Below are 21466 nucleotides of genomic sequence, written 5' to 3'. Positions count from 1 at the left end.
GCAGAGGGCGGCGTCATGCGAGAATGAATGTGAATTTGCCTGTTATGTGTTGAAGAAGAAGAAGACCAGTCACTGGCCCCAGAGCCTTACAGCCAGAGGAAATCAACAAGGAAGTGAATTGTTCTCCGTTGATCTAACGCATAATGGATTTTTTACACCATCACCGCGGAAAATGTGTTTACAGTAGACGGCCGCGCGACCCCTCATCAGCTTACAGTCATCAGACGAACGAACCGAACGAGCGCCGTATTGGCGGAGAGGTCTTGCGCAATCGGGCGAACGTGAACGTTCAAAGCGGTGGGAGAGTTAAAAGTCCTTAAATTATAACTTCAGAAATGTACAGATACCCTGTATACACTGTAAATAATGTTGCACATTAACACAACGGCTGCCGCCATTCACTTACGCTTTATTTTGAAGAGCCCCAGAAGCTTTGTGCGTGTCTGTCTGACTGACTGTATGCAGTTTTTTCTTTCACCAGTACCCGTAGCAAGCGCCTGTTGCCCGGTTACCATGGTAACCCTTAACTCGTCTGTGGACGAGTTTGGCCTTGGCATCCGTTTTGTTAAGCTAATCATCTGGGGACCCTCACAAAATAATTTGGGGATGGGGACCCCCCTGGCTGGGGGTCCCAACCCACAGGTTGAGAACCACTGATCTAAAAGGCAGATTCCAGGATGACCCCTAAGGATTTTGGTCAACCTGTACGTGGCTTTTACTCTTGCCATACCTTTGGCCAACATTTTCAGTTGGATATAAGGATTAGCAAAGGCTGTAGTAAGCTTTTACTACAGCTATAGGGTCTCAAAACGTGAGCTTGCAGATCTGCTACTTTTGTGTGACGCTGTAGTATTAAGCAGGGCATTCATTTATGAAAAAAAACAGCATATCAGTCCTGTCAAGAATGTCACCAGCTCTCAACTCTCTGGATGTAAGTGCCATGTTCTGATACAGAAACATTTAGAGCTGTCCAAAGATATGTTCATGTATGCATTTTGGCAAGAAAGATGTCAATCAATCAAACCCACACTAGCATAGAGACACACAAGCACACGCACGTGCATACACACACGCACACAGCGCACACACATTTGTGTGTCGTTGAGTACGACCATGAAACATTATTGCAAACAATTTAATGTATAAATGCACACACAGGCACACTCGCACGCACGCGCGCGCACACACGCGCACACACACACACACACACACACACACACACACACACACACACACACACACACACACACACACGCACGCACGCACACACGCACGCACGCACACACGCACGCACGCACGCACACACGCACACACACCAGACACCAAAGGAACAGGCTGTTGACCTCTCACCTGTCAGAGTGAAGCTGATGAGTTTTCTGGGGTGGTCTGTGCCCACCTGTTCTGACAAACCCTCCACCTGAAGGAGATACGGAATGGAATGTTATTTTCTATTTATGCCATCTAAATTATTGCGACCGAAGGTCGCATTATACCCTGAAAAACCTTGTTGCTTGTCTGACCTTCTGTCCGTCCGGCTGTACAGGAAGTGATGTCAGTGTGATGTCACGTGTTTTTCAGTACAGGAAGTGATGTCACGTGACATCACTTTTATGCCCATATATGAGTCATTCTGTACCACATCACTGTGACTCACTGTCACTCTGTGCCACATCACTGCTCTGAAGTTGATTGCATGGCAAAGCGAAAGTTGATCACAGTGATGTGGTACAGAATGACTCATATATGGGCATAAAAGGGATATCACGTGACATTGTACAGAAAATGGAGGCCGAAAATGAGAATGTTAGGGTATACCCCCTTATGCCCATGGAGATCCACAGGCATCAAACCAAGGCCCTAACTCGCCAAGGCCCTGCTTGGCATTACTAATTAACATTATGTTTTATGCCCATATATGGAGATATTATTATTAATAAAGGATAAAATAAAATAAAATAAAAAGTCCATATATGGTCTTTCCCAGAAAAAGAAACCAACCTTTTATATTTCTGATGTCATAAATCCCAGGCCGAAAATGAGAATGTTAGGGTACCCCCCCCACAGGCATCAAACCAAGGGCCTAACTCACCAAGGCCCTGCTTGGCATTAGTTACGTACATTTTATGCCCATATATGGAGATTCCTATATTGTCAATATTAAGGACATTATTAAGGATATGTTATCAATATTAAGGACATATATGGGAATGCCCATATTTGGTAATGTCCATATATGGGCATGTTTTGACATAACATAACTATCATGAAGGGGTCTCCATATATAAGTAACTGGTCCCATATACATCACTGGCCAGATGGCCAAGAATTGGCGCGACCTCGCCCTATGTCACCCTGAGGTCGCAAGTCACCCTGAGGTGTCTTACTAGTACATACGTACCGTACATCAGTGGTGGAAAAAAGTACTCACATTCGTTACTTAAGTAAAAGTATCAATACTGCAATATAGAAATACTCGATCTGTTACAAGTAAAAATCTGGAATACAACATTTACTTGAGTAAAAGTACAACAGTATTGGTATGAAAAGTTACTTAAAGTACCAAAAGTAAAAGTACTATGCAGAATGTCCTATTTCAAGCTTTCGCGTATAAAAATCTTTCGAAAATAGCAGATCTACAAGCTCAGTGAGCTACTCACCAGGGCTCCAGGGTTCTTCACGGTGATGCAGGGGGTGGTGGCTCTCAGTGCTCCACTCACTCCATGGTAGTACTTAAAACTGATCTTAGTCTCCGCTAGAAACACATACACACAGAGACACACAGACGCACACAGACAGACAGACAGATACGACCGGGACACAATAGACATAGACGCACAGAGACAGGCAGACAGACAGACAGACAGACAGACAGACAGACAGACAAAGACAAAAGAGACAAAAACACAGAGACACACATAGAGACAGCCAGACCGACAGAGACACAAGAGAAAGACAGAGAGTCATCATCAACGTCACTATAACTTTTGGGACACATTATCCAGTATACAGTGCACGTCATTTATGTCAACCATGATGTTTTTCTTTATAAATACATGGCACATCCTGTCATATTTATAAATATACTGTAACAGAGTACATTTCCTTTTCTTTTAATAAGCGAGAATATAAGAGAATCTTTCAAAAATAGATCAGACTTTAAATGGGGTCATTTCAGCATCCAAAAATAGAATATACTGTGGAAAGAGCTTACAATAGAGAGATGAGAATAGCATCGTCAAACATAACCTGTCACCAGTGTACTACTTCTGTACTTCAGCACAATGAATTATGAATCATTTACACCAAATTAGGACCATACAATTAAAGGACAACTCTGGACTAAATAACAAATAGGCTAATTCTCCTACTTATATTGACTGGCCATGGGGTCTATTTTCCCCTGTCGTCCAGTTTCCCCAATAGACCCCAGCAGCCCTCATAGCAAAGAGTGGAGTTCATAAGCATATTGATACTTTTTTTTTTATTAGTTGTCATTACACACATCCATGCCTTGGTTGTTCCACACGAGCCATAACAGTCTCATGTTTTGGGGTGAGCGTTTGGCACAACTACCAATCAAAGTGACTGTACTGGCCAATCACAGTGCATCTTTGCCAGGACTTGGCAAAACATATAACAGCAGATTAAGGCGGCTCGTGTGGGACAACCAAGGCACGGATGCATGTGTAATGACAACTAAAAGCAGATTCATAAAATAATAATGTCAGCTTAAAATGACTGCTTAACACTTATGTTGCTATGATTTTTTCTCTTCAATGTCCCGCGATGCCATGGTCTCCATAGACTTCCATGTAATTTATAGTGCACGGATCGTGCACGCCCATGCCTAGATGATGCACCACGTGTGTGCCCACTGTTCACAGCTTTCAAACGAAAAAATCCGCTTGGAAATCCGTTCAGGCATTCATGATTTATCAGCCATTATGTTTTCTTCAGATGTAAACAAACATGGCTGCCATGTTTGAAAGAATGGGTTGGTATGGGGGTTAAACATGCAATATCGCGATCGCGATCATGCCTAACACATTTCTGGAGGTCCAAAAAACATTTTTGAAAAAAAAATGTTGAAAAAAAAAAGAAATCTTCAAAAACGGCCCAAACTCGGGAAACTCGGGGTTGGCACAACAAGTAGCAATATGCTTATGGAATTCACTCTATGCTATTAGGGCTGCTGGGGTCTGCTGGGGAAACTGGATGACAGGAGCATTTCTCCAAATACTGTAGACCCCATGGCCAGCCATTTGGGATCAACATAAAAGCAGGAAAATGAGCCTACCCTGTATATGTTACTTAGTCCGGTGTTGTCTTTTAATGCCAAATTGCCAAATAATATAAGATAAGAAAAGCTGATCTACAAGATCATCGCGAGGCGCTGTGAGCTTGTAGCTCACATATAGCTAATAGTTAATATAAATATCAAATAAATCAAATATAATGCAGTGATATTGTTAGTGAAGTGGAAGTGGTTGTACAGGTGCTGTATGTGTACACGACACATAGCAAAATACGTCTTATTAATCAGTTCAAACAGTAAAACAAACAAATTGATTCTTCTGCTGTAGATTAGTTTTGTCAAGGTAAAATAACATGCATAAAAAAAGAACATACAGACATTTTCCGATTTTTCATGCCATTATCTGCCAATAATATCGGACATCCATAGTTTAAGAAACCACCCATTGTATGTGTCTGTTAACTTACGTTCCATAAAGTATGGACCAGGTTCTAGTCTCCAGACAATCTGTCCCCTCTGGGTTCCGTTCACACCTCGGTTCTTACAATCCCACACGTTGGACGGACTGGTTTCATCTGTAGGAACGATGAGATTACAATCTGTTACTGCTGTGCGTACAGTACGTAGGAACATGTGTAGGCAGGGACGTGGTGGGCCCCTGATTCAGCCCGGGAAAAAGAGTTGGAGAGGCCCGCATTGCGCTGCTGCTACTCAAAGATTTGCCATTTCAGATCATGACAAGTGACAAGCCAGTGGGCCAATTACTGTACATGATTTATATTTCGTCGTTGTCGGGTGAAAACCTTGTATGTCCAAAACCGTTTGTTTTGTATTTATCATTTTAAAAATTATTTAAACTAGTGAAAACAGCCGATCTACAAGCACACAACGCCTCGCGATGCGAGGCGTTGTGTGGGAGTTGTCCCGCTTTTCCCAATGGCCAGCACGTCCCTGAGGTGTACAGTAGCTGTCTAATTGTTGTCTGTATTTCACCCCCAACCTTCACCCAGCATAACCAAACACCCGTGCACACTCTGTGAAGTGGTTTCTACATGGCATCTAACATGGCAAATGGTAAACTAGTGCATTTAAACCACGCTTTCATCCCAAGTGCTTTACAATGAGCATCATTACATTCATGCATTGGCACTACCGTCACGATTCAATTTGATTACAATTCACCAGGCAACGATTCAATTCGATTCAATTCTACGATGCATTGCGATGCATCACACTTTTCTATATTACTGCACAACGTGGCAAATTCTTCATCAGTCGTTATAAACAGTCATGTATACTGAACAACATATTTTATTTAGAATTATTATACTGAATTATTATATACAGTATTATATTTATGTTATAATTATATTTAGGCTTCGATTATCGATAATCGATTATGTCATGTTGCTGCGTTGAATTGAATTGAAACACAGGCAGCAGAGGAAAGCATGCTAGGCACCAACCTGCTCATTGGGAGCAGTTAGCTGCTAGGGGCTTAACCTTCAGTGTTTTGCTCAAGAGCACTAGTCTTCGACACTAACCCAGGGGGAGCTAAGGATTGAACCGGGGAACATTCTAATTCCCAAGTCGGATTTTTTATAGTTATTCTTTGGCCATTTACCTTTTTCATAAGGAGTTCTGATACTGGGGTTTGTTGAAGTGGTTTTGACATGTTTTCAATGGGAAATCTACACTGCTCTAGTGACTGGTAGATTTGTTTAATAGCTATATATAAGCGATACACCTTAAACACAAGAGATGAGATATTATCCAGTGTGGTGTTAATCTCAACTATCATCTCCTTGACATTCCCTACTGTCACATTAGCAAAGAAGAAACCAATCCTCTTGTAGAGTATTTAAGATCATTTTTATTCTTCTTAATCTGGTCATAATCTGGTAATAAATCCCCCTCTCTCTCTTCTCTCTCTCTCTGTCTCTCTGCACCTTATTTCTAGAGCCCAACCAATATATCAGTCTGGCTGATACGTCAGCAATTTTTTGCAGCAATTATGCAGCTGATATGTCCCAATTTTAGACACTTTCAACCTTGTGTCCCTATTCTTTCTAGTGTGGGCATGCCATTATAAGCAGAAATGTTCAAGGGTTTAAGAGCTTATGGTTTAAATAAAACAAAGTTCAGTTTATGCACAAGCAAACATAAAAATAGATTTTAATTTGCAATGACCTGCTATATCGTTTGCAAAAGCAAAATGTCGTACCGTTTTCATGGTTAATTAAATTAACAATGCAAACGCACCTTCTTAGCCCAAGTTGATAAGGGTGGGGGGGAAATCTATGTACACCTCTACACACACACACACACACACACACACACACACACACACACACACACACACACACACAGTGGAAATAGCAGATCTACAAGCTCACAACGTGTTGCATCGCAAGCTCGTAGATTGGCTATTTCCACTAGCAATGTTCTTTTTGAAGTATAAACTTGTCAAATATGTCAGTCATTCCCTTGTATATTTAGGTTATGTGTCATATCTACCACGTGCAACTTCAAAGCCTAAAAGCCAAACAGAAATCTAATTGCAGCGACAAAAACACAATCAAATCGTTATTCGCAATTATTTGAGTGACAATTAATCGTCATGTAAAATGTCATAATCGTGACAGCCCTAGGTGACGGGTCCCTGCTTCATCACTATGGGCTCCTTGGCCTGAAAAAGAATTAAGGCCCATTTAGGCCTGAACACATTATGACGCAATATTTTATGCTTTAAATATAAAAAAATAGCAGATATACAAGCTCACAGCGCGGCACCGAGTGCCGCGCTGCGAGCTTGTAGATCTGCTATTTTTGAAAAATCGTGAAAATTAGAATTTTGACCCGATTCTATAAGTGTCTTTTGAATCCTTCTAAGATCTTTGGAGAAAACCTACGTTTCTATGTCAGCAATCTGGCCAGCCATCGTCAAAGAAAAGGTCCTTTTCACTTATCTGGAGCTCAGTTAGTCTGTTCTTGAGAGACTACTATGTCAGTGGTGCTCAAACCTTTTCATGTGAAGGACCCCCAAAATGATATTTATTTGGCCACGGACCCCCATTTCAAAATATCTAGTTCCAGGGACCACCCAGAAGCAAAATTTGAGTTACAAACGTTCGCTTTGAAAATACATATATTCAAAGATTTGCACACATTTTCACGACTTTTTCAAAAATAGCAGATCTACAAGCTCGCAGCGCGGCACTCGGTGCCGCGCTGTGAGCTTGTATATCTGCTATTTTTCACTGGTTAAAGCATTCAATAATTCTAGGCCTAAATGGGTTAAGACTACCTGCCTTACACCAAAGCTCTCGTGTCACAAGGCGACACAATTTGACCTGAATTCAAATTGACTTTTAACGCCTTTGCTGCGCTGTAAGCGAGCAGCGTCTGTTCCCAGCGTGGCTCTCTTTCACTCCGCTGAGCTCGACTCCCCCACCGCCACCCAAAAAGCGCAGTGTGTTATCCTCCTCGTCGAGTTTTCCTGGAATCAGTGAAATCTGCTCCCAAAAATAACTCCCCCACAACCTCCAAAACTACAAAGGACAAAAACACCAAACTCACAGGGAGTAGGAGGAGGGGGGAGGGGGGGGAGGGGAGGGACGTTATAGAGGGAATTCCGCTGCACGTAGCAGTTTTACACCCTGCAGAGTAATGAAGCACCCGACTGAGATGACCTGCCAGTGTGTGTGTGTGTGTGTGTGTGTGTGTGTGTGTGTGTGTGTGTGCGCGCGCGCATTTGTGCGTGTGTGTGTGTTTGTGTGTGTGCTTGTGTGTGTGCTCATGCGTGCGTGCATGGCCAGGTGCCAACTGCCAAGCCTGAGTGCTACAGTATGTGTGTATACGCATACAGGTACGGTATGTGCACGTGTGCTTTAGTGTATATGCATTGAGTTCGTGTCAGCATGCATTCAGGTGTGTGCGTGCGTGCGTGTGTGTGTGTACGCGTGTGTGTGTACGCGCGTGTGTGTGTGTGCATGTGTGTGTGCGTGGAGTAAGCCCCCAGTGGATAGGACCCTGGGCCAGGTAATGAAGTGTTGCTGGCATCCTGATCAATAATCAGAGATCCGGCGCCATGTCACGACTTCCTTGCAGACCATCCCTACAAACCCCCCCGCCCCCCCCCCACACACACACACACACGCACAGGGGTGTCGCACCAGATTCTGGGCCTGGGTACAAGGATTCACTGCGGGCCCCCCATGAATGTTCTTCATAAGGGGGAGGGACTGGGAACGCAATATAGAGTAGTCAAGTCATGGCGTGACTCGCTCATCCCCCGGTTCCACGGAAGTCATTTCTCTATGGAGAATAACATTGAGTCATCTTAAAATCGTCTGAAATAAGCATTGTGGTCCAAAAATAAATAAACTGTCTGCGTGATATTGTCGGCGAGGTGGCTCTGTATGGTCATGTTTGATACAGTCTGTTTCTGGTGAAAATGTAACTAATTCTGTGACAGTAACATTAGTGTTTTCTCACCATCAGTTGATTCTTCATATCCATATGAGTCAAACCGCTGAGATCATTTGTTTTTTTTGGAACACAGTTCTTATATGATGCGATATGAAAAAAGTCCATGGGGAATTCAGAATGGGGGGAAGAAAACTGCAAACCAGGTATATGTGTATATGATGTCAAACTTCACTGCTCTATTAAGTTATTACATTATTTTGTGCTTTAGCTATTGGAAAATAGCAGATATACAAGCTCACAGCAGCGAGCTCGTAGATCTGCTATTTTTGAAAAATCGCGATCATTTTTGCAAGTCTTATATTTTAAATCCTTTTAAAACCTATGTTTCTATGTCAATGGTGTTCAAACATTTTCATGTGAAGGACCCCCAAAATGATATGTATTTGGCCGCAGACCCCCATCTCAAAATATTTAGTTCCAGGGACCCCACAGAAGCAAAATGAGAGCTACAAATGTTCCCTTAAAAATACATATATTCAAAGATTTGCACACATTTTCACGACTTTTCAAAAATACAAACTCACAGCGCGGCACTCGGTGCCGTGCTGTGAGCTTGTATATCTGCTATTTTTCAATAGCTAAAGTATAAAATAATTAAGGCCCCTCCACCTTGGGCCCTAGTAACTCAGTCCCACTTTCCCCCCCTTGTGACACCCCTGCACACACACATACACACGCACGCACACACACACACACACACACACACAAACTGTAGAGGTTAACGAGCCATCAGATCCAAACCGTAAAAAAAGAAAGAACTAGAGGTCAACGTGGGTTTAATTGATGTATTGATTTACCTGATGAGAGATCAAGGACGACTTAATCTAGTTCTGTCTTAAGAAACAAGACACTCGTACAAAGAAAGCTTCTTGTTTGCACGGAAATCTTAATTGTTATGTTTGTGCATTTACAATGGGGTGAAATCTCACTGTTTCTATTTGTCAATACTTTGACTACAGCAGGTTAGCTACTCACCAGCGTCAGGGTTACTGAGGTTAGGGTTTGGGTTAGGCATAGAGGTTAACATTCACCAGCGTCTGCAGGTTAGCTTTTCACCAGGTTAACATTCACCTGCGTTGAAATACTGGGACGTAGAACAAATGTTATGTCTAAATATCGACAGCACCCTTACAATGGCACCACTGCCTGCCTGCTGTATAATGTGATGATCTGTCAGTTAAAGGTTCTACACCATGCATTTATAAATAATTTATATAACATTGTTTGTGTCCCAAAAATGTTTTTCAAAAGGTTTGAGGCTAAATTACCACTCCTGAATACAGAGCCCCTGTCATTTCTGCCTGGCTTTCAGAGCATGTCCAGCTGCAGGACCACCTTGTCCTGAGTGGGAGGACTGCGCTATTGAGCCAGTTTTGGCCCCACACTCCTCCCCACCTCCTGCTCAGCAGGCCTGCCCACCCCTCCCCAACCCTCTCCCAGTTCCTCCTGCCTCCTTCTCAGGCCTGCCCGCCCCTCCCCACCCCCACTCAGCACAGCAGTAGCAGTAGGTCCGATTGTGATGTCACAATCGGACCTAAAATCAGACAGCCCGTTCTGAGACGTGGTTACATAGATCAGCCCATAAACTGAGACAGACACAATGGTCAGAAATAGGACTTTGTGAGGATAGAATGTGCTGGTGGCACACCAAAAAAATACATAAAAATTGGAAAAATGTAAATTCATGGTGTAGACCCTTTAACCATATGAACCCTATAGAGCAGGGGTGCCCAAAAGGTAGATTGTGATCTACCAGTAGATCACAAAGGCTGTGCAGGTAGACCACATGACAATCATGACATGCCCTAGCCCTAAACAAATATAATTAAAACATTGCGAAACCCCTCTTTTTGGCACCTATCACTTGAATTAAGGTGGCTTGATTGATTGACATCAAGAAGGGCCTGCCAGCTCCCTTCATGGCTTCTAAAGTAGTCAAACCTCCCAATGCAATGCTTTGTTTTCAAGAGTTCAAGAGAAACCTATCACTTCCATACAGAATGGGATGAAGTATTTTCCCTCATTACAATCGCGTTGTTTTATACGTAACGCCAGTGCCATTATACCAAAGCCCCCTCAGGTAATTTCTTTGGTGGGTAGTAGATCATGTCGAGCTGGTCATGTTAAAAGTAGCTCTCAGGTCAAAAAAGTGTGGGCACCCCTGCTATAGAGGCACAGTTTCTGGGCGTGCCATAACGAGTGACCCCTGTGGTGACCTTGGTGAACGAAGTACTGTAGACAGGGTTAAGGTTTTATTTGACCCGACTCGCCTAAAAAAAAAGAAAAAAAAAATGTTGTCAACAACAAATAATGCCAGGGCTGCGCACAATGGGCATATTGTTTTTCACTGGGATGGACACATTTTGTTTGGGGAGCGTTGCGACAGCAACTCTTCTTCAGGCATGTGGGTCAATTTATTTTCCTTCCTGTCAAATAACTGTCCCTAAGCAGGATTAGCAGGCATTATTGGAGACCCCCCCTCCCCCAGGCGTGTGTAGTTTTGTGATGGTGTGTGTGTTATCGTACACGCCCGTTGACTCAGCCTTTGGGCCTCGGTGGTGCGGAGCTTGGGTTTCAGTATCGACCCGCTTGCAGGGGTGTCGCAACGAATTCTGGGCCCCTGGGTACGAGGATTCACTGCGGGGCCCCCCCATGAATGTTCTTCATAGGGGGAGGAGGGGGTTTAACCCATTTAGACTGGGAACGCATTATTACCCGTTATCTTGTGCTTTAACTCGGTGCCGCGCTGCGAGCTTGTAGAGCTGCTATTTTTGAGAAATCGTGAACAAGTCGTGCAATCGTGCAAGTCTTTGAATATTTCAAAAAAAGATAAGAAAAAAAAACCTGTGTTTCTATGTCAGCGGTGCTCAGACTTTTTCATGTGAAGGACCCCCAAAATGATATGTATTTGGCCACGGACTCCCCATCTCAAAATATTTAGTTCCAGGGACCCCCCCAGAAGCAAAATTTGAGTTACAAATGTCCGCGTAAAAAATACATATATTCAAAGGGAGGCTCTCTCCATTCCGACATGTCGCCACTCCGAAATGGACTTCTTATTGTCGGAGTGGCGACACTCCCCATGGGCCTAAGGTTTAGGGTAGGGGTAGAGATAGGGTTAGTGTCGGAATGGAGACATGTCGGAAAGGAGACATGTCGGAGTGGAGAGATGCACCCATATTCAAAGATTTGCACACCATTTTCATGACTTTTCAAAAATAGCAGATCTACAAGCTTGCAGCGGGGCACTCGGTGCTACGCTGTGAGCTTGTAGCTCTGCTATTTCTCAATAGCTAAAGTATAGAATAGTTAAGGCCCCTCCACCTTGGGCCCTGGTAACTCAGTCCCACTTTCCCCCCCATTGTGACGCCCCTGACCACTTGCATCGGAGGATCCTGACTATCCTCCTGGTCTCAAAATAAAATTGAAAAGCCGGGATCAGCTGGTTGCCTCTAAACCATTTAAAAAGAAGAACTAGTGTCAGGTCATCCCAGGTCCTGAACGAACTCCTCCTGCAAGTTCAAAGCTAAAAGGTTCCTATGTTTTTACTTGTTTTGATCTACGACAGGGGCTCTTCAACAGGGTGGTCCGACTCCTCAGGGATACTACAAGTGGGCCGCCAAATCCACCTAAGCCCATAGCACTTACCATTAGGGCATTCACCAAATATTAGAATATTAGAATATCAAAGTCACTATTTGACGTTGTTCACCGAAGTTGAATATTCGCTTATTTTTTTATCTTTTTTATTGTTTTCTCTTTAAAAAATATATCGTTTAGGCTTGGCTAGATAGGAAGTCATAGGAATGAGTTGTCAATGCTCCTGGTGGATGAATTTGTTAATGCTCTATACCAGGGGTTCTCAACCCTTTTTATAGGCAGTGACCTACAAAATAAACATATTTGAACTGGGGACCCCCACCCTGACAAGCACTTGGAATTGTAGGTATTACATTTAATGTGACTCGGTTCCGCAGATAAATATTGTGGAAATAGCAGATCTACATGCTCACAACGCCTCGCAACGCGAGGCGTTGTGAGCATGTAGATCGGCTATTTTCACAATGTTCGCCTCTTGCTTACTTAATATTTTACAGTTTGGCCAGTCCTGTCGAATATTCGACTATTCGAATACTTTTGAGGACGAATCATTCGAATACTAAAAATCACTATTCGTGAATGCCCTACTTATCATAGCACTCGCCTACCCTCAATGACAATACATGAAAGCTAGATAGAATTCTTAGGGTTTATATAAAGTTTTTTACAGATTAGGTGCTTGGTCTGCACGTTATTTTTTTCTAGATTGATATTTCTATGCAATTGACGTATTAAGGTTGATGTATTGATGTATATTACCTTTCTTATTGTATCGATGTATTTATTGCCTTGCTTATTGTAAGACGCTCTGGATTAAGAGCGTCTGCTAAATGCCTAAACTGTAAACTGTAAATCTTTGTGTAATATGAAATTCATTTTAAATTAACCACTTGAACCCTAGCATCCCTATTCCGAGGAGAACTATAGCCCAAAACTGGGCAAATAAGTTTTGTGCAGAGGGGGAAAAAGAGCAGATCAACTACAGAGTGAAAGGTCAAGTTTACGAGGGTTTAAGTGGTTAAATGTCTGAAAATACACATGAATCCAACATACACTGATGACAGTGCTGCCAAACAAGTCTATGAAGATATCTAGAGTTTAATCAGCAAAACAATATTATACAATGAGGTGTCCCTGCTTCATCTCTCTCTCAGCTAAGAGGTACGGTTCTTGGTCCGAAAAACGTTGAATACCCCTGATCTAGAGTTCTCAAATTCTGCCCGAACCCGACCGACATTTAGGGTACGGTAGGGCCTAAAATGTATGCTAATTAGTCGGGCCGGGTAGGGCTCGGGCTCAATTATTTTATTACTATTATTATATGATGGACCCGACCATACCCGACCCGACGTTTTCGGGCCAGGTAGGGCCTAAAATGTATGCTAACTAGTCAGGCCGGGTAGGGCCTCGGGCCTGCCCAGTTAGGGCGCAGTTAGGGCCAGGCCTTAATTTTTAGGCCCGTTGAGAACTCTACCCTGATCTAAGAGTATGATGTCTGAGCTTGAGGCACTTTGTAATTGTTAAGCTTGTAGATCTGCTATTTTCCTCCGAGTGGTTCTCTATGTATGAATGTATCTGTACAATATACACAGATGGTGAAAATGTAATAAGTTAACAATAACAATATTATTGTACCGTCCGTATGTGTCTATTGTTCATATTTGTATGGGACCCTGTCGAGGGACTATCCCTTCAATATAAATCTGAAAGTGTATCGTTACACCTCTAGTAACCGACATCCAGTGTGTGCGCGCACAGTCCGCACACACACCAGCCTCTCATCCATCCAAACAAGCTCAAACACATTCCAAACGTTCATAACATGACTGAGAAATAGCGCCATCTTCCCTACGATTTGTTATCTCTCTGGGCAGTGGTTCTCAAAGTGAATTCCAGGGACTTAATGAGTTCCTTTATGGGGGTCGAAATTGACCCATAAAAGTCTGTAACTGTGACAGTATACAAATGAAACCAAATGGACACTGTCAGAGTTAAAGGACAACTCCGCCCTAGATCACTTCTAGGCTCATTTTCCTACTTATATTGATCCTAAAAGACTGTCCATTTGGGTCTATTAGGCACAAATGCCCCTGTTGTCCAGTTTCCCCAGCAGAACCCAGCAGCTAACATAGAGTGGAGCCTATTGCTTTTATACTATTTGTTGCAGTCAAAAGTGATTTTCTTTCATGAATGTGTTACTAGTTGTCATTACAAACACATCCATGCCTTGGTTGTCCCACACAAGCCATCACAATCTCATAAATCATGTTTTGGGGTGAGCTTTCGGCACAACTGCAGATCAACGTGATTGTACTGGCCAATCACAGGGAATCTTGTTGTGTTTCACTGTCACTTATGAAGCACCACATCAGAAAGATTTACAAGAAATCAAAAACATGAACATATAAAGCAAAGAAAAATACATGTTCCCCCACAAATTAAGCACTGGTGATAGGCTTATAGGCTCCACTCTATGCTATGAGAGCTGCTGGGTTCTGCTGGGGAAACTGGACAACAGGGGCATTTGTGCCTAATAGACCCCATGGACTGTCATTTTGGATCAATATAAGTAGGAAAATGAGCCTAGAAGTGATTTAGGGCGGAGTTGTCCTTTAAAGGGGTCATGAGATAAAAAAAAAAAATGAAAAAAATAACATTTTGTGTCTTTTTTCATGTTACCTGACCTCAATTAGCCAGTAGCTATGCCCCTCCCCTAAAAGCTTTTGTCCAATGCTAGCTTAGCAACCGGCAGCTTGCCAAGGCTGTTGCCAAGGCAAACCTTGGCAAGCAGGAAGTTATTCTAAGCTAGCATTGGACAAAAGCTTTTTGGGAGGGGCATAGCTACTGGCTAATTACACCCAAAAGAATTAACATTCAACATTCAGTGTTTTTTCTGTAATCTGTAGTTTTTGGAATAATTAGGCTCAGAAAAGTGGGTTCATTTGCCTCTGGACGTACGCATCATCATCCAGGGGAGGATGTGGTTGTAGGGGAGGGGGAACTCAACAACTGAACTGGTAAATGGTGCATTGGAACGATACAAACACAGTGGAAAGTAACATCAAGGGTGATTCACCCTCCCCTACAACCACATCCTCCCCTGGATGATGATGATGTCCAGAGAAAAATTAAAGCTATACTATGTAACTTTTTTAATAAAACAAATCTTGAAATTGTCCTAACTATTAAATCGCTAAAGTTTTAGAACACCCACTCTGTTAATTTCAGCCCCAAAAGCCTTTTCTTTATATGTGTTCTACTGAGCCCGTGTGGCCGTGACCGGGACTGTTTTTCCCGGCAAAATTACGTCATCTGCATCATTCTGTATACATCATTCTGTATACGTGACTCCCTACCGGCCAATCACAGCGCAGATCATACACTGCCGGCCAATCAGCGCGTCTTGCCGTCTTCTCAGGAAGTACTGTAACTTGCCTCAACATAACAACAGCATTAACAGCATTACTCTGGTCTGGTGTAGGAGAATGCCTGGTCGGAGAGGGATGCGAGAAAAATGCAGACGCGACCACGGTTTGCTATACCGCTATTGACCACTAGTTGAGCAACTTACACAGTATAGCTTTAACTCACTTTTCTGAGCCTAATTATTCAAAAAACTACAGATTACAGAAAAAACACTGAAGGTTGAATGTTGAATGTTCTCATTGAGGTCAGGAAACATGAAAAAAGCAAAAAAATAAATAAAATATACATATTTTTTTGATGTCATGACCCCTTTAAGGGGAGACCTTGAAATGTAAACCTTTGAGAAACACTGTCCCTGTGCACCATCTTTACGTTTCAGGGCTCACCGATGTGGTACAGGCCGATCCAGTCGGTGGCGTCCACCTCCTCCTTGATGTCCCAGGAGATGACCAGGTTCTGGCCGCGGTTCATGGTGAAGTCCAGCGTGCTGGCCGTCAGCGACGAGCGGCCCTGCGACGTCACCAGGTCCGTGTCGCTGTTGGCCCGCGACAGGCCGATGGGCGCGCTCATGACGGAGGCGGCGTCCGAGTGCGCGCCGCCCCTCTCCGCCAGGCTGCGCAGGTTGTCGGGGCTGAGCGTGTGCCGCAGGTGGGGGCTGCGCCGGCGCGGCGCCGACAGGTGATCGCGGCCCCCCACCGACAGGTTGGGCGGGTTGTGGGATCGGGTCCGGGCCGGGAGGACCGCGGTGGCCAGGGACGGACGCATGGCGACAGGCTTATACCGAGGACAAGGGGGGGAGGGGCGGTAAATAAGGAGACCACCCGACAACGGGGTCAGATGATATGAGGAGTCTTATTGGGCTGGGGCTGGGCTTCAAAGCGACGTCATCTCATCTGAGGAACCTTCGTTGACTCAACCGCTGATAGCCTCACTCTCTGAAGAGTGGGAGGCTGACGCCAGATCCCTGCGCGTCGATCACTGCTCCCGAGAGGCCGGCGCTCTTCTGGTAACAGTCCTGGCCATGACCGAACCTCTCTGTGTCACTGAACGCAGCGCCAAAGAGGAGAGGGGTCACGACATTCGGTCAGAACGCGAGCGGCTCCAAACTCACAGCACAACGTGGACCTAGACAGAGAGAGAGAGAGAGAGAGAGAGAGAGAGAGAGAGAGAGAGAGGGAGATAGAGAGAGAGAGAGAGAGAGAGACATCAGTATGCTTTCAAGAGATCCTTAACCCATTTAGGCCTAGAATTATTGAATGCTTTAACCAGTGAAAAATAGCAGATATACAAGCTCACAGCGCGAGCTTGTAGATCTGCTATTTTTTGAAAAAGTCGTGAATATTTGTGAAAATGTTTGAATATATGTATTTTCAAAGCGAACATTTGTAACTAAAATTTTGCTTCTGGGGGGGTCCCTGGAACTAGATATTTTGAGATGCGGGTCCGTGGCGAAATAACCACTGACATAGTAGTCTCTCAAGAACAGACTAACTGAGCTCCATTTAAGTGAAAAGGATCTTTTCTTTGACGATGGCTAGCCAGATTGTTGACATAGAAACATAGGTTTTTCAAAAAATCTTAGAAGGATTCAAAAGACACTTCTAATTTTCAAGATTTTTCAAAAATAGCAGATCTACAAGCTCTCAGAGCGGCACTCGGTGCCGCGCTGTGAGCTTGTATATCTGCTATTTTTCAATAGTTAAAGCATAAAATAATGATACACAATAATGTGTACCCGTTCTAAATTTAACTAAGATTCCACTTTATTGTCACATCACTAAGATTGGGATTCCGGCATTGAACTGGCTCCAACATCAAGGAACAGGAATCGGTTTCATCACATTTGGAACCGTTTCTGGAACTTTTTTAACACTGTCAGAGCTGGTTATGTGGACTTGAACTTGATCATTTCAAGGACTAACACTACAAATGGAACGAAACCAAAACATGGAACTAGAAAAGGAACCAAATGGACCTGTAAAGCCCTGATCAGAGTCTGCGGTGAAGAGCCTATCACCGCAAATTTTAGGTGATAAGCTATCCACCTAAATTGGGAAAACAAGTGGAGGCTATCATAGTCAGTCACGGTGAAGTCCTATCACTGTGACTGACTGGTCTAGATCGACCAATCAGTGAATGGGGTGATGGGCCGATCTGTCTGAAAGTAAAAATAGAGAGATGTGTCGGGGTTCGGGGTGGATAGCTCTTCACCGCGAGTAATGACGTAATGTTGTAGTTTTATGACTTAAAAAGACTACACCACGGTGGATAGCTTATCACCGCGGTGCCTACTATGATAGGGTTCCATTTGTACACGCTCAGAGTTAAATTTGGAGCCCCAACTACAAATGGTACAAATGGAACCAAATGGACCTGTAAGGGTTCCATTTGTACACTCTCAGAGTTAAAGGTGATACACCATGCATTTAAAAAGTATTTATGTCATATTGTTTATGTCCCAAAAATCAGTCAACAACCTTGAGTTGGCTCATGGACCCCGCCCACTGTTGTGTTACAGTTGTATAACTAAATAACCTTGCAAGTTACAACTATGATAGAAGTGGTAGAAAAGCAATTTACCATTCGAGGGCCGTGGGTTGTTGGCTGATTTACCACTGTTTCAGGGTGGCACGAAAGCCTTGTGCCACAACCCTGAAACAGTGGTAAATCAGCCAACAACCCACTCCCTCTCATGGTAAATGGCTTACTTTTACTGTAAGTATTTTTCAGGTCTTTAGTGGGTTAATACTGTATACTGGTTATGTTGCAGCACAGCATTTCCATAATGCACAAACGGCAATTGTCACATTAGTCTGTTTAATGTTCATCAGCCTGTGTACAGCTGGTATTTAAGTGGCCCCTCTGGAACAGCAGAGAGTGAAACTATTTAATATCAAGTTGATGAGCAGCACAACAGATCCATGGATTAAATGCTGTTCAAAACCCTGCTTCCAACACACACAGTCACACACACACACACACACACACACACACACACACACACACACACACACACACACACACACACACACACACACACACACACACACACACAGATGACTTTTGCATAGGAAAAAAAATGTACAGTTTCACTGGTTCACTGGTACAAGGTCAACTAAAAGGAGATCCTAGTAAGCTTTTTCGGCTTATTTACACAGGAAACCTTTACTGTATCTCATATATAACATTGAACGACAGACGGATAGAACACAGTACTATGCAGTAGTTATTGTCAGAAAAAACAAAACAAAAAAACGTGCAAAATATATAAAGATATTTACAATAGAAGGGTCAGGTAAGGCTAGGTTTGTTTTGTTTTTACCAGTTATGAGCGGCTGCCGCCTGTAAGTGGATTTTCAGGGCGATTTTAAAGGATGTTAAGGATCTACACTCCTTTAAGGCCTTCGGTAAGGCGTTACACATTTTGGTGGTATAGCAGGAGAACGAGTTTGACCCTTTGTTTGAGTTGACTCTGGGTTGAACGTGATCTGTGGCGCTGCATCTGGTGTTGTAATTGTGGACATCCTTAACATTTTCAAAGTATTTTGTCAGGTACTTGGGTATCTTAGTGGTATAGTGTGTCTTGTACACCAGGCCCATTGCAAGATGCTGTACTCTGTCATCTACTCCTTAAAGGACGACTTCACAATCTTTCATATAATTGCTCCCCGCTAATGCTCATTATAATATGGTACCATTTCAAATTCGAAATAAGGTAAGAACTCTGAAAAAAAAAAAAGAAAGAAAAACGCGGCAGAGGCTAATGAACAAATTAAATAAATGGCAGTCGATGTGTTGATTTTCCTATCCTCCCATCCCTAGACAACACCTGCATGAAAGGATTGTGCGTTGGTGGTGGTTTATTGTTGATGTGGACTGATCTGTGTGTGTTGATGAACATTCAACCATTCTTATTGAAACAAGCCACGATATGAGACTAGATAACCCTGGGCTGACGAGATTACCCCGCCACCCTCGCCTCCCCCATGCACGCACGCACGCACGCACGCACGAACACACACAGCTCCCCACTGCATGACCACACACTAAATCACACACACACACACACACACACACACACACACACACACACACACACACACACACACACACACACACACACACACACACACACACACACACACACACACACACACACACACACACACACACACACACACACACACACACACACACACACACACTGCATCTCCACTCGCAGAACTCACTTGCACTCATATATGTACATGTGTAAAGTACGTGCACACAGACGCACACACACACACACACACACACACACACACACACACACACACACACACACACACACACACACACACACACACACACACACACACACACACACACACTCATATATGTACATGTGTAAAGTACGTGCACACACACGCACAAACACACACACACACACACACACACGCGCACACACACACACACACACACACACACACACACACACCCTCCCCCGCCTAGAGGGATTTATGACAGAATAAAATCTTCATCGCAGATGCTGGCAAACATAAATCCACCTCACGTGTGCCGAAAGGGGGGGAGGGGGTTCCCATAAAGCCTCAGAAGATTTTATTGCTCCGAGGAGGATTCACACAATCCTAGATGCTAACTGCCATGGGATGAGGTCGCCACATGGAGTATGCTTCGCCACATGGTCATCATTAAACTATTAACATTAACATCAACTTCAACCAAACTACTGTGCGTTAGCATGAAACCATGGTTTTAACTCACTCGTTCTCAGTGGTAGTTTTTCACGTCAAGGACCCCCCAAATAAATGAATTTGGGTGTGGAGTGTGGACTCAAATCTGAAAATAATGTGACGACTATCATTTTTCGCTGACTACTAAATGAGAACTAAGCTATGATGACTAAAATTAAGATATGTTGACAATTTTAGTAAATAAATCTAAACTAGAATAGAAAGTTAGGGAGGGACTAGTGGAGAAGAGATCCAGTAGAACTAAAAGACAAGTCATTTTATGTTTGGTTTGTGCATTCCAACCAGAAACAATACCAGCTCAGTACATCATCACGCGAACGCCAGAAACAAGTAATCAAATGTTTTACTTATTAGGGCTTGGAGCGCAAAGGGCCTAAGTGACATTTTCGTTTTTTTCACAGGACAGCTTTCCATTGATTGTAATTATTTAATAAAAATAAATATGTTTAATCAATCTATACTTTAATACAGATTAGGCTTCAATGAATGTATTTTAAATTATACTTTTTTAATGTTGTTTGTAGTTTAATTATTACAATCAATGAAAAACTGTCCTGTGAAAAAAATGAAAATGTCACTTAGGCCCTTTGCGCTCCAATCCCTCGTTAAGTAAAAGTATCAATACTGCAATGTAGTGCAAACGTATTGGAATTAAAATGTACTTAAAGTACCAAAAGTAAAATACTCATCGTGCAGAATGTCCTGTTTCACAAGTATTCAAATCTAAAAATCAAGTCTAAAAATCTCAGCTCACAATGCGTCACATCGCAAATGGCATACAAACACACTAAATGTATATAGGGCTGAAATGTTATGGTATGTATGTTTTGTAATAATAATAAAGGTCTACAAAGTAACTAGCAACTAAAGTTTTCAAATAATAAAGGTTTGAGAACCACTGCTATAGAGCAGTGGTTCCCATGGGTTGTGAGCATGTAGA

The 21466-nt window shown here is 43.1% G+C and overlaps 1 protein-coding gene across 1 annotated transcript in view; it reads right to left on the bottom strand.

Annotated features, from left to right (window-relative positions):
• Positions 1-16537, bottom strand: part of hecw2a (HECT, C2 and WW domain containing E3 ubiquitin protein ligase 2a) — a gene marked incomplete at its 5' end in the record, with an annotated part of 88634 nt that extends 72097 nt beyond the window's left edge. Inside the window, 4 exons of the mRNA XM_080752892.1 lie at positions 1351-1417; positions 2658-2752; positions 4723-4830; positions 16159-16537. Of these exons, the coding sequence (XP_080609018.1) occupies positions 1351-1417; positions 2658-2752; positions 4723-4830; positions 16159-16537 (649 nt within the window). The remainder of the gene's footprint in view (positions 1-1350; positions 1418-2657; positions 2753-4722; positions 4831-16158) is intronic.
• Positions 16538-21466: the final 4929 nt, after the last annotated feature.

Source organism: Nannobrachium achirus, assembly GCF_963921795.1.
Source record: "Nannobrachium achirus genome assembly, chromosome: 22".
Lineage (NCBI taxonomy): Eukaryota > Metazoa > Chordata > Actinopteri > Myctophiformes > Myctophidae > Nannobrachium > Nannobrachium achirus.
The sequence above is the reverse complement of the archived record's forward strand: the minus strand, read 5'-3'. Positions and strand labels throughout refer to the sequence as shown.